Below are 14,578 nucleotides of genomic sequence, written 5' to 3' on the forward strand. Positions count from 1 at the left end.
CCTTCACTATTTTTCAAATGTAATCTTCTCTGAACTAACAATTCCTGTCACAAAGAAAGTATTACATCAGACTAAGAGCTGGAGCACACATTACTTGCATTATGCAGAGGCTTCTGGAAACAGCTCCTGTGTGAGGATTTCCAGAGCTATCGTGGCATTCGAGCACCTGGCACACAGATTTCGTGCCCAGCATCAACCCCCGCTCAGCAATAATAGTGCTGGCTTAGAATTTCTCCCTGACAACAACCAGAATGCTGATGTTGCACATTATATGACTTCAATGGAGGCAAATTATATGGAGCATGCTGCGAATGGTTTCTGCGTGTCAACACCAGACACATGCCTGGATCTTTGCTGGCGGTGTGGTTGATACAAGTTTTATATCTGTCATTATTTTAACAAATACTTTTGCTCTGGCATTCTTCTACAGCATTTTAAGCTGATATTTTCATTAAATAAGCAGAGACACATCTGTGAATGGTCTTCAAACCTCCTCTAGAAGAAAAATGATCTGAAAAGGCACTGGAGGTTAACTACTGCCGAGGCTGCTGTTTCTTTCTGCTGTGGCCCATGAGTGTGATGCCATTAATCTTTCCCCATCATCTTCAGTTTTTCAAGTGCACCTTACAGACACTCTCTACTCTTCCAAGAATAATTTGCTTGTGCATATATTATTTTTTTTTAAATGACCCTTTCCCAACAGACTTCTCACGCTTTCCCAAACCTGCCCAGCACTTCTCCAGAAATCTGTCACCTGCCACCGGGAGCATTAACCCATATGAGTTTGTGGAGAAATCTAAAAAGGCTAACGGGGATACAAACTGATGTTTGTAGTATAAAGAATAATTTTGTAAGTTACAGACTGCAGCGTGAACAATATCAATGCCCGATGTCTAACAATTAAGATATTTTCAAGGCATTTCCTCCCCCACACACAAAAAAAATCAAAGATGCCAGAGGTCTCAAGCCATTTTTATGCTGTGATCCCAGCAAAAGTAACAGACTCATGAAGAGATGATCTTTTAAACGTTACTTAGCTAAGCGACCAGATACCATGGTACTGATGGATGTAAGGTATTACATAGGGAGAGAGGCCTAATCACTCTTATCAAAAGAATGAGCCAGAAAAATTAAGGTTCGTTTTCTAATACTGTGTTTCCCCGAAAATAAGACACTGTCTTATATTTATTTTTTCTCAAGAAGACACACTAGGGCTTATACCACAAATGCATAGAAATCCTGCTAGGGCTTATTTTTTGGGTAGGTCTTATTTTCGGGGAAACAGGGTACCATGCCGTTCTCCAAATGCGCAAAAAAAAAAGGCCAGCACAAGCACAAAACTAAAATAAAGGGCTTCTTAAAAGACAAATCAGCTAAAACATATTTCTCTGAAATGGAGTGCTGCTCCCTAGAACACAGCATCCTGTAGAGAAGAAGGTCTCTATCAAATTCTGACAATTCTGATCTGCCAGATGACTTCCCGTTTCATGTCACAAACCTGCTTCCTTCACAAGAAGGAAAGGCCTCATGCTTCCAGCACCCCAGCTGAGACAATCAAAAAAATTGTCACAGCCTAGGATCACAAAGCCATCAAAACAGCATCACTAGATTCTTGTATAAAACTGGAAGGATCACAGAGATGCAGTAGTTGTGATTTATTTTATTAAGAGTGTATGTGGAGAGAAAGAAAGCAGAGTCAGCACCACAGACAGCAGCAGCTCCATATACACAGCCAGACTCTGTAACTTCAAACACATTCATGTGAACTTCTTATTCCATACAAGTATGATCTTAAGAGTTTAATATAAACTTGTCAGCATCACACAACAGTTCCTTCAGCCTTTTAGCTTCTCTTCTGCGTTCTTTACACAAGCTTGGTATTTTTGAGAAGAGTGTTGAGTGGACAAACAATAATCCTAGAGAATACTTTCCAGGGAACATTCCTTGGAAGCCAGAGGAGATATTACACCCAGGACAGGAAATGGAAAGACCCCTTCTCACAAGGACTGCTCTTCTCTAACAGCAGCTTTCCAGCATCTCATTACCCTCCAGAAGCCAAAGGACTTTCCTGTTAATTAACATCCATGTCAAAATGCTAATGAAAATTTAAGTTTCAGGAAATAAGACCTGATAGTTATCCTGTATACATACCTTGGGTCAAGTAGGTTCTTCAAGAACTGAAAAAGCAAATGTTGATCCTGACAGGCAAGGAAAAAAGTAGATGAAGCACTGCATTTGACAGACAGATGATTTTAAATTCTGTGTTTTTAAATTCACCCTTGCACAGACACAGCACCGAGGAACTTAAGGTGCTATGTATGTAAATGAAAGTGACCTAGAAGAATGGCATCTTCCAGAGAGAAAAGATAATTTCCGGTACCTGAGAGAGATTCACTCATGTTCTGGATTCAAAACTACCAGGGATGAAAATTACACTCCTTAATATCTTTGTGATACTTTTTGTTAGTTGAATTTCTCCTGGGTATCTCTTTTAGATTTCCATGTGTTGACAATTATATCAGTTGCTGTAACATTCCATCTTGTTCTTCTCTAAATCCCTCCTTACAACCACCCTTTGAAATTATGTTTATGAAAGGAGTATGGAGCACTTGGCTATCATGCTCTCTTTTTTAAAAAAAATCAAGTCCCATTAGCTATCTTCCATACTCATCTGACATCTCTTGCCTTTGAGGGTGGGGGGGGGGGGGGGGGGATGCTGCAGTTGCGTTTCAGGGCCGTGCAGTGGTGATTCTCTGCAGCCCTTTAATGTCCTGCTGCTAAAACAGGTTTAAGTATTGTTATAATGAATTTTACAATATCCTTTGTTAAACTTGTTCCACTGCTCATTTACTGTGAAAATGGCGATTTACTGGTAATGACAATCAAGTCCTGCATTTTCTTTACCTTTTCAGATCTAGAACCCACAATTATCCAACAATGTGGGTTCAACAATGTTGTTGCTGTTTTTACTCTATCACTTTTCTTCTTTCTTTCCCCACTCCTGCTCCCATTTTTCTTCTTAGATAAAATATCCAAACCAAAAAAAAAAAGTGGTGCTACTGATACAACCCAGTTTAGGTCATGGCATCACCCTCCTGACTCACCAGGTGATTTGCAGAACTCTAGAACATGAAGAGGTGAAAGAGGTTTCAGAACTATAGAACATGAAGAGGTGGATTGTTAGCCTGGTTGAATAGATGGACCCTGGCAGGTTTGGGATATTAATGGCCAAAGAATGGCAGCCAAATAATGAATTCTTGTGATCCTTTCTATTAAAGATCATGCATAAATTTTGAGCATGTTTGATTTGATCAGAAGTGAAGGGAAGTCAGATTTCAAGCTTTATGAAACTGCCAAAGCCTATGACTGAGATTTTAAAGCTTTTAAATAGCTTTTTAAAAACTAGGAAACGGGGGAACCATTTCCTACAGTTTTTAAAAAGCTATTTAAAAGCTTTAAAAGATGTCAATTACAAACCTGGCCAAGAGCAAAACTGTATACAATAGTGAACCAATTCAGCAATTGCTTCAACCAAAAATAGGTTCCAATTGTTTCTAAAATGATTCAGTAGCTGAATGACAAGCGCTCCATTAGTGAATGTGATAAATGTTAGGAAGAACATTGTTAGCTACCTTGCCTTGCCTGAATGTATGTTTGTGGCATACACAAAGCAGTAATAGAAATTTAGTAGGCTACTTAATAAAAATAATTTCCTAATTATAGATTACAGAAGTTCTATATTGATGTTTGGTCCAGAAAGTAACTTCATAATGATTAATATATTCTTTAGGTTCAAACAGGTACAGCCGTGTATGTCACTCATATGCCTGCCATGCTCACATATAAGAAGGGTATGGAGTTATCTTTTGTTGTAAAGATTAGAGCACAAAATGAAATGTATTTTCTCTCTCTTTGCTGTACCACTGCATGTACTGTCCTTCCACCCCAGCTCCAATATGTGAAGTGAGCCAGGCTGGGGAGATAATTGCCTGAAGTGATGGAGGGCAACATGGGTTGGATCATCTCCCTTTATAATCATAACCCCCTTGTGATTCTCCCACCCTATCTTATATGCAAATATGGCCAGCACATGAACAAACAAGTAGCTGACTCCTTGTATTTAGTGATTACAGTTTGGCACAACAGACCTTCCTGCAGAACATGAAGTTTTCTCCCTAGCTAGCTAATATCTAGTTAATGACATACTCCTAACATACATCTACTTGGGTTAAAATGGACTCACTTCTGAATAGGATCAGGCTGTAGAAGAGCTCCCATGCCTCTAGACATGTACTCGTTGGATAAAGAGCCACAAACACAGAAGCCACTGTACAAACACATAGATGGGGCATTCTGTTATTGTTCATGTGTAATTTGTGCTTATCAGCAGGACACCATCTCTTAGCCCACTTCCCAAACCTGGTTTGACAGTTTTTAACTTTTAGGCAACTGCCCAATCCCATTACTGCAGCCTATCATGCTCTGACCTTTCTGTTCAAAAGAGAAGACACATCAGCCTGAAGACTTTACCTGCAAGGTCTGAATGATTTGTTCAATTTGGTCACTGAAGTGGACAGAAATCATATCTGCTGCTTTAGAGGGACTCACTGATAGCAGCTCCTAGGCAAACAAGTAAAAATATTGTCCATATATTTTCACTAAGACATCTTAGACACATCAAAGAAGTTTCTGATAGGAATAATGTATACAGGATGTTCCAGAACAGCAAATTTTTCATTCTGAGCTCTCATAATTGTCTAACTTCTGTTCAATAAGTTTAATTTTGTGCTGAATGACGAAGAAGTAATCACTGCAATGGTGAACTTTCAGAGTTCAAAGCAAGTACAATAATGGCTTTAACTCCCCCCTCCCCGAATTCCAAATAATTTGATTGTAGCAGGAAGGCAGTTTTGTTTGTAAACTATTTCAGCTTAAGTATTTGAGTGGAAATTGGCTTGCATTACTATCTTGACCATACATACAGGAACTAAATTTAGCTATAAACTACTGAATTTACTTCCTTACAAATCTGTTCAGACTAGAATACCACAGAGCTGAGCAAAGTCAGATCCACATTTTTTGGTTTAATTGATGTGTAGAACAAAGTTGTGTTACTTTCCTGTCTTGGCTGCTAAGGCTTATTTTGTTCACCTAACATCGGTTAACTTGTCATAAATTGCTACAAATTAGTTATATTTCTCTCTTCTGTACCCAGTTCTTGAAATAAGGATAGTTGCTACATATACAAGTATTAGCCTATTAGAAGTCCCATTCAAATTCACTCAATGCAGCTTTCAGCTTACAGGAACCACAGGCTAAAAGCGATTGCATACTTTGCTCTCTCCTCTGTCATACTCCCTTCCCCTTTTTATTGTTAATGCTCTCCTCTGGCTGTCCTTAGCAGGACTTCCCATGAACTGCACTGTGATAGTTTATGAGGTTTTTCTCTTCTCTGTGCTCTTCAGATGAGACTTTTTCCCTGTAGCTGTAAAGCAACCTGAAGTACAACTGTGTTACTCCTCATATACTTTTCACATTTATTTCTTGGTCATATTGGGCGTCTACTTCAGTGTGTTCTCTACTTCAGTATGTCCTCTAAGGAAGGGACACACACTGGAAATCTGGGCAGTCCAAGAGACACATTGCCCCTCTGCACAGAGGTGCAATAGTGGGCCTGCAAACAGATATTTGTGTCTGAGTATTTATGGATTTGTCTCCTTAGCAGGCGTGGACTGGCTATTTATCTTACAGGAGATTTCTTGGCAGGCTAGAACTTAAGAAAGCCGCAGGCAGCCTGGAGCGAGCAGTCCCAAGCCTCAGCAGCTATGCCAGTATTTCAGTAGTCACTTATTTATATGCTGCCTTTCCACCCAATCAGAGTCCCCAAGGTAGCATACATAAAACACTAGAACAACTAAAAACAACATTTAAAATTATAAAATAATTCAATAGAATCAGGTAGTCAGCCATGTTGGTCTGAAGCAGTAGAACAAAGTTAGAGTCCAGTGGCACCTTTAAGACCAACAGAGTCTTATTCAAGGTATAAGCTTTTGTGCGCATGCACACTTCTTCAGATACAATGGAATGGGAGGTAAAGTTCAAGCTTATAAACGGGCTGATATTAATTTGCTGTTTGTCTGGACTCTACATTTATTCAATAAAGTCACATAAACAAACAATACCAGAATCAGGGAGGAGGGCCAATAACTGTTACTGGGGGTATGCCAAATGAAACAAAAAAGTCTTTACCTGCTGGCGGAAAACACCAATAGAGGGAGACAGATGACTCTCCCTAGGGAGAGAGTTCAGAAGAAGAGGAGGAGGAGATTGGATTTGTACCCCGCCCTTCACTACCTGAAGGAGTCTCAGAGCGGCTTATCCCTTTCCCTTCTCCTCCGCACAACAGACACCCTGTGACATAGGTGGAGCTGAGAGAGCTCTCTCAAGAACTGCCCTTGAGAGAACAGGGTCACACCAGCACCTGCATGTGGAGGAGTGGGGAATCAAACCCAGTTCTCCTGGATTAGAGAACAAAGGGGGTCCTTTATTGGCTTGAGTAAATAATGCATCTGACAAAGTGAGTCTCAGTTTACAAAATTTATGTCAGAATAAATTTTGCAAGTCTTAAAGGTGCCTTTGGACTTTTATTTTATTTTGCCCCAACAGACTAACATGGCTACACCTCTGAATTTAAAAGGGTGAGTGCTGCTTCTGCTCTACAGTTAATAGGACTTTTAAAAGAATTTTATTTGGCAATACATATAAATTCATTACACAAGTGTATCTTTGTAAACTGGATTATTCAAAACAGTATCTTGTTCAGGCCAGCTACAGATAAATTCGTTTTACATTAACATGGATAAACAAACTATTCCAGTCATACCTCAATGTGTTTCATAGCTTTTTGCCACACAGACTGTTTCTCTTCTGTACTATACCCAGGAATGGAGAGTATATTATGGACATAGCCAAAAACTTCTTCCTGTAAGAAAACAAATTGGTAGGCATGAAAAATGTTGCAAACTAATTTGGCACTATAATCTCCCTATATTATAAAAGCGATTTGGTGGTGGCACTTCTCTAGAAGATGCCACACGCTCTGGAATTGGTTGGCGCCCTGGTGTGTCACTCACATGGCGTTTCTCTCCATTGGCTGTGTCGCTGCCTCTGTGGCCGTGGTCCCGGCCACAGAGCCGCCGACCAGCCATTTGCCCTCACTTTCCTTCGAGCTGCCGGACCTGCCGGGTGCTCCAGTGGCCAGGGGCCCTTGTTCGGCCTGCAGGACCCAGACGGGGCCATGGCAGCGGTGCCGCCAAGCCGCAGCAGCCAGGAGCTGCTGCCGGCCAAGAGGAGGGTCAGGCCGACATGCACTGGCTTTGCCTGGCCGCCTGGAAAGGCACTGGAGGTGGCCAAGCAGGGAGGTGGCAGTGGCCTGTTCCCTCGCACCTCCCCCGTGCAGTCTGGGGATGAGGGGAGCCAGCGCCGTGCCACCAGGTCTGAGGCCGGGCGGGGAGCCAGGCCCAGCCTGTCCCGTTGCCCCTCCGGTAACCACGGGGATGAGGTTGCAGGCCCTGGCCTGCAGGGGTGGCGGGGACGGACGAGGCCACACGGCTTGGCCCGCCTGGGCCTCAACCGCACTGGGGGGAGGGACGGGGCTGACCAGCTTCACCAAGGTGGGGAGTCAGGGAAGGAGATGGGCACCCACAGCCGGCCGGCCAAGCTGGCACCCATTGCGGGGAGAGGGATGAGCCTGGGCTGCTGGGCCTGGTGGGGCCTCGATCGGCCGGTGGTGGCGGGGGCAAGGGCGAGGCCAGGCGCCTTGGCCCACCGGGGCCTTGACCGCGCAGGGGGAGGCCGGGAAGTAGACGGTGGCCTGTGGCTGGCTGGCTGAGCTGGCGCCCATTGCGAGGAGAGGGGCGAGCCCAGGCGGCTTGGCCCGTCAAGGCCTCAACCACGCGGGGCCGGGCCAGGCAGCTTCACCGGGGGGCGGGGATGCAGACGGTGGCCCGCACCCGGACGGCCAAGCTAGTGCCCATTGTCTGCAGTCCCACAATGGGCCTTCTGACTAGTTTCAACTGCCATATTAGGACTAGGATCTGCTGTCATATTATTCATTGTATGTTAAAGTTCCATAATAAAGAAAAATTGTATGGTAAGCGTATCACAAAAACATATTCTGACTAGGATCAGCTGCCATTTTATTCATTGTATGTTAAAGTTCCATAATAAAGAAAAATTGTATGGTGAGCATATCACAAAACATTTTATATGCTGTCCCTACAGTCTCTCTGAATATCATCGCCCCACATACACACCAAGATGTGCCCATATCCACAATTTCGATAGCATTATCTTACCCTTACCTTTCTCAATGGATCACGCAAATAACAATCAATGATTTTGTCATAGCAGTGTTCACGTTCATACATAAATTCACAAATTTGGTAGCTGAAACAAAACACAGATATATTTGTTCATTTTAAGGTGTCCACTTTTTATAGATGACAAATACAGTACAGAGAGCTGTCAGGTTTTCAAGTATCCCACAGTCCAAAGGGTGTCAGCTTTGTTACCAGCATTGTCTATTTTTCCATCTTAATATTTTAAGGCTAAATACTCACCTTACATTTCCAGCTAATATTCTAGCTCGCTGTGATAAGCCTGATCCTACTTTTGTCCTGTGTGACATGTCTACCTGCTGTTTCTCAAAATACCATTTGGAAGCAATAAAGATCACCAATCAGTCAATCCTAACTGATGTGTGTGTCTCATTGTTTAAAGTCTGGTCTTGCCCATCATAATAGTGACCTGCCGGCTGCGCCTTTTCACTAATCAGGTTTCCTAGGGAGCAAGTTGTATATTTTATCTGTTCTTCTCCTTCCCATTGAAATTCCCAATTAAAACATTAACGGTCATTGTGACCTGGAGGAACTGCAGTTATTCAGCTCTACTGCCTGATGTTAATAATGATTCACCAGTCTCTCAGTAGCTTAGGGCAATGGGGTACTTGGAACACAGATCTGATTATCAAGGGGAGAGGTTAGTTTTGTATGTGTGTGTGTTTTTAATAGCTGGGACCAGGTGTGTGAGCTCCCTTTATCTGATGTCTGCCTAGGAGACACATGGGCATGCTGGAATTGCTCCAGGAAATAAGTGGAACCATGAACTATATTGGACTCAGATGGCTTGATCAAAGGATTTCTGTTCTGCTTTGCAACCCTTCCCAGTTAAGCAAAATTTAATTAATCTTGATATTTTCAAGCAATGATTCTCTTGTATCCTCTTTTGCCCAATGAAGCTAGTCTATCATTATCAACACTGTATTTACATTTTACATAGAAAATGCCCTGTCTGAGTTCTTTGTAGGAAGAGCAGGATAAAGATGTGATATGTTCGCAGGGGCAATCCAAACCTGTACAATATCTTAAGCACAAAAGGACTATTTAACAGCTGCCACCAAAAATGTCTTACAGGTACTCTGGATGACCCAAATGAACTACCGAGAAGAGCCGTGTGATGGACTGTCAAGGACTCAAGGGTTAATGCCTAACAGAGTCTGAAAACCTTTGAGTGACAGGCTGTTCAAATGGAATTCTGTGGAGAGCATCAGTTAAAAAATGACAGTTGGGAACTGACAGTAGAAGAAGAGACAGTTTAGCACTGACTGTGGACCAGGGCCGTAGCTGACTGGGGCCCCACGGGGTGACGCCCTGCCCCCTCACTCCCCCCTCCTCATCCCTCCTGGGAGCCTGGGCTTGTTGAGGCTCACCTTGCGTACCCCCCCAAAAGGAGAAGGTCTCGCACTGGGGAGATAAACCTGTGAAGACTTTTGGAAGTCAGCATTCACCTCAGGATCAGCATCCCCACGAGCCTTAACAAAAGCAGCATGCATGCCAAATGCCTGTTCATCCCACCCACCCAGAGTGTGGCCCCAACCCTTCATTCTCATTCCAAAGTCCCCCCTTCATAGTAGTCGCTGCTGCCATCACTGCGTTGCATCATGGGACACGAACAAAGTGCACAGCAGGGCTGGCTGGAATGAGAGAGGAGGGGGGAGCGGGCAGCTTGAGTGCCTGGGCCTCATGTGCCCTCAGCATGTGAATGGCCCTGCACCACCTCCCTCTTTCTCCCCCCCCTTCTCCTCAGAGTGCCTGTGCACAGACAGGTGGGCCACTGCCACCTTCTCTTTTCCTTTACTTCCCTGTTTCTGTGGATTCCATCCTTCCCCCCCACCCCGCTTTCCATTGCATCTATAGCTCCCCTCCTTCCAGTCTTATTCCCTTCCAAGATCCTCCCCGCATTGGCTTTGCCCAGCTGCATCTCCCTTCCCATTCTTCTTCTTCCAATGTGAAAGCTTCCTCTTCCCACTCCCTGGCATCTGCTGCCCTGTCCCTTGCCTATAGCATTATTATTATTTGTTAAGCCTGTACCAAGGCTGTAGCTACCCAGCACAGCCAGGCTCTACCATATTTTTATTCTATTTTATTATTTTTGACGCCAGGTGCCCCCCCCCAAAAAAACTGTCTAGTTACGGGGCTGCTGCGGACTGGGAAAGAGGCTGAATGAGTGAGTGGATCACAGTGGATCCCCATTCAAACCAAAAAGGGACAGAACTTCTGGTCAAGAGAAGTAATCTTTGCCCAGTGGAAAGGGAAATAGCTCTAAAACTATGAATGATCTCTGGTCAGTGCATAGAGAAGGATTTGGGGAACTTGGTTATATGTTCCTGCCTTCTAAACCTTAGAAGTCAGTGAAACTCAGGAACCTATGTTTGAGTGTTTAAGCAGACACCGAAAAGAAAGCTTCTCTCCTCAAAGTTTCAAAGACCTTGTTGAAAAACAAAAACACTTTCTTGTTGGCAACATATTATTTGGATTTAGTGTGATTACAAATACAAAGTTACCTCAGTTTTATTATCAGTTCACCTCATACATCCTACCCCTGATTCCACCTGACCTTTCCCCCTCCAAGTTAAATAAAATATTTAGTTTATTTTGAACTTTCAAAAGCCTCCTGTGTGCCATTACAGAATTAGAATATAAGCAGATGATTTTGTCTTTTTCCTTAAGTCCCTGGGCTGGGCTAGCATCAAAATTTATAATAACATGACAGGGTGGGACAGCCATAGACCAACACATGAGAAAATAAGATATAGGGGCTGCTCAGCAAGAAAGAAGAAACCAAGATAAAATCTTCTGTGTGAGGGTGGGAAGAGGGTGAGATCGCTATATTGCTGTTTTGAAGGAGGCCTGGAACATTCTTGTTGGTGGTGCTAATGATCTGGGCTCCCTTTTGCAATCTACTCTTCTCTGTTCTGTGCAGAAGACACCTTAGATTGGATTTTAAAATACAATATGACCTTGCAAGTTTAACCACAGCTGAAATAATCTTTACTCAAAATACATGTTTAACACATTACTTATTTGGATGCAGGCTTCCCTATAGCCACCAGACCCTTGCTGCATTATGGTTAGACTGTTATACAATAAATCATGCAGAGGACCAAGTTCTTGCACCAAACAACAAGGCAACCTGAACATGAACTTAATGTTCATTGCTTAAAGCAGTTGCCAAACAACCATTACATGCACTTTTCCAATTTCCCTCCCTCCATCATCAACAGAAACCTACCAATCTGGAGCTTTTAACCATCTTAGAAGAAATGGATAAGAGCAACAGGCCCATCCCCATTAAGCACCAAACTGAGATCAGCTATCTTGCAAGAAGAGGCAAAAGAATGATGCTGTAGGAGGAAAAAATACCAGACGTATGCGGTAGCATCCCCATCGTTATACGCAACAAAAGACACACTTTGTGTAAGAGACCCAAAGTTCTGCACCATCATGTGAAACTATATTTATCTAACTTTCCATGAAAGAATGCAGTGGTGAAAGAAAATCTGGCTTGAGATTTTATTTATTATTAGATTTGCGCCCTCCCCGCAAGCAGGCTCAGGGCGGTTCACAGACTGGGCACGTATGCCAACAATTAAAACAGTTAAAAACAAGATAAAACAATAATTTATAATCATTTATCACAATACAAGGTGCTCTTGGTGTCTCAAAAAGGTCTTCAGTAACAGAATGGCATCCTGGTGGTGATAGTCCCAGATTGATGATATCAGTTCCAGGCAGCACTATCGTTCATTTGTCACAGGGCCATTTCACCACCTGATGTTGCCCAACCCAGTTAGCGGTGGCGGCTCCTACTCAAAAGCCTGGTAGAAGAGCTCCGTCTTACAGGCCCTGCGGAACTGCGCAAGGTCCTGCAGGGACCAGATCTCCTCCGGGAGCTCATTCCACCAGGTAAGAGCCGCCACTGGAAAGGCCCTGGCCCTGGTTGCTGCAAATCTGGCATCTTTGGGGCCTGGAGTCACCAGGAGATGTTGCGTCCCCGACCGTAGTGCCCTTGGGGGAACATATGGGGAAAGGCGGTCCCTTAGGTATGTCAGACCCTGGCCATATAGGGCTTTAAAGGTAAGAACCAGCACTTTGAAGTGAATCCGGTATGCTATTGGCAGCCAGTGCAGCACTTACAGCACAGGCCGGATGTGCTCCCGCCTAGAGAGACCCATTAACAGCCTGGCTGCAGCATTCTGCACTAGCTGCAGCTTCCAGATTTGTGACAAAGGCAGCCCCATGTAGAGAGTGTTACAGTAGTCTAACCTCGAGGTAACCATCACATGGATCACTGTAGCCAGGTCATCACGGTCAAGGAAGGGAACCAACTGCCGAGCCAGCCGAAGATGGTAAAAGGCTGACTTGGCAGTGGCTGCCACCTGGGCCTCCATCGTTAAAGAGGGGTCCAGGAGCACTCCCAAACTCCTCACCTCCGACGCTGGCACCAAAGGCACGCCATCAAACGTCAGGAGAGGGAGCCCCAACCCTGAGCCAACCCGACTTAGGCCCAGGACCTCCGTCTTTGCCGGGTTTAGTTTTAGCCGACTCGGTCTGAGCCAACCAGCCACAGCTTGCAACATCCGGTGAAGATCATCTGGGCTGGAGTTCAACTGACCGCCCAACATCAGATAGAGCTGGGTGTTATCAGAGATAGCCAAAGGAATGAAATTGTAGGAATAATAATTACTATTATCGTATGGCACTGCATGTACTACAGCCAGGAGATCCGAAGATTGTCTGGCAGCCAGAAGGTCTAGCTCTGTTAGCATTATGCACCACTAGGTGGTGAGCTAGTCTTGTTTTTTGGGCAAGAGATGTTTCAGAGGTGGTTTGCCATTGCCTGCCTCTGTCACAACCCTGGAATTCTTTGGAGGTTGCCCTTCCAGATACTAGGCAAGGCTGACCCTGCTTAGCTTCTGAGATCTGACAAGATTGGGCTAGCTTGGGCTATCCAAGTCAGGGTGAAATGGTAGAAAACAGTGTTGGGGGGGGGCAGACTTACAATTCAGCTTTCTCTGCCATTTGAATGAGTCTGCTCTCTTCAAACTGTACTATGCCTCCAGCATGGAGCAATTCTAGAAGAACCTACAAGCATTAAATCATAAGAATATGTGTTATTAGAGTACACAGGCAGGCAGAGTCTCCAGCCCATTAGTTCTGCACAAAAAGACTATATATATGATGTGCCTATATCACATCATTTCCAAATCCTAAGCTAAATGTACTTTTTCTAGACTTTGCTCTGTCACTCTTCTATGCACTCCTTTTTTTTTTTTTTTTGCTACTACCTACGCTTTGCCCTTTCCCAACCAAAATCCTTGAATTTTTGTGAGATTTTCAGGGAGGAGGCTGGGCTAGAACTCTTTTTCCTGGCACACTAGTTTTGTACACACAGGGAATTTAATAGGAGAGCATTCATACAACCTATTTCCATGTGCAGTTTGAAACTGTACAACTGAGCAACAGATACTTCTGCTATATCACATGTTTGGACTCACAGCTTCACTTCATCAAGTTGTGTATTTGTAACGCAGGTTGCAAGTTGGTTTGGCCAAGCTTGGCTCATAAATTTTGGTCTTCTGGTCATGAGACTAATTATCTCCTATTCTGTATACCTGCTCGTTGTAATCCACACATGTACGGTTCTTCTTCCACAAGGGAATCCCATCTTCCAGCCACTTTATTCAGCCACAACATGCCACACCCATACCCCATTCCCTCTCTCACACACACACACTTTGCATTCCATATCCATATAAACTACCAGATTGGAGTAGGAGGAGGTGAATACTGAACTCGACATGGTTCTCATACATTCCAGCATTTTTCTGCTCACTATGTGAAAAGAGAGCTCTTCAGTTTGGTGGGGAAGGCAAACTGTATACATAAAGACAGCATCTCTTAGGGATGCAGCCCTTTCCCCATCCATATTAGCGGCAGTAGTAGTAGTACCTTTGCCATCTGAAAATCATGCTGTAGTGTAGCTTTCTGGGATGACCAGAATTTGAAGTGTGGATGTTATTCCTAACTGCATTTGTTCCTGTTGTTAGCTTGTGATTTAGCATGATCAATGTACACCACTGTGCAAATATTTAAATACTATTCATACAAAAGATGTTCACATTTTGTTAATCTGCATTCATAAAATGGCTAATTGTCTTTAGCTTTTAAGCTGCTGG

General features: G+C 43.7%; 1 protein-coding gene across 1 annotated transcript in view; it reads right to left on the reverse strand.

Annotated features, from left to right (window-relative positions):
- Positions 1–14,578, reverse strand: part of VPS8 (VPS8, CORVET complex subunit) — a 120,764-nt gene that overhangs the window by 43,739 nt on the left and 62,447 nt on the right. Inside the window, exons 31-35 of the mRNA XM_015426819.1 lie at positions 13,402–13,484; positions 8,364–8,448; positions 6,884–6,982; positions 4,531–4,620; positions 2,152–2,198 (exon numbers count right to left, since the gene is read on the reverse strand). Coding sequence (XP_015282305.1) covers positions 2,152–2,198; positions 4,531–4,620; positions 6,884–6,982; positions 8,364–8,448; positions 13,402–13,484 — 404 coding nt within the window. The remainder of the gene's footprint in view (positions 1–2,151; positions 2,199–4,530; positions 4,621–6,883; positions 6,983–8,363; positions 8,449–13,401; positions 13,485–14,578) is intronic.

The sequence above is a fragment of the Gekko japonicus genome, unplaced genomic scaffold (assembly GCF_001447785.1).
Source record: "Gekko japonicus isolate JY-2015 unplaced genomic scaffold, Gekko_japonicus_V1.1 scaffold14, whole genome shotgun sequence".
NCBI classification, from domain to species: domain Eukaryota; kingdom Metazoa; phylum Chordata; class Lepidosauria; order Squamata; family Gekkonidae; genus Gekko; species Gekko japonicus.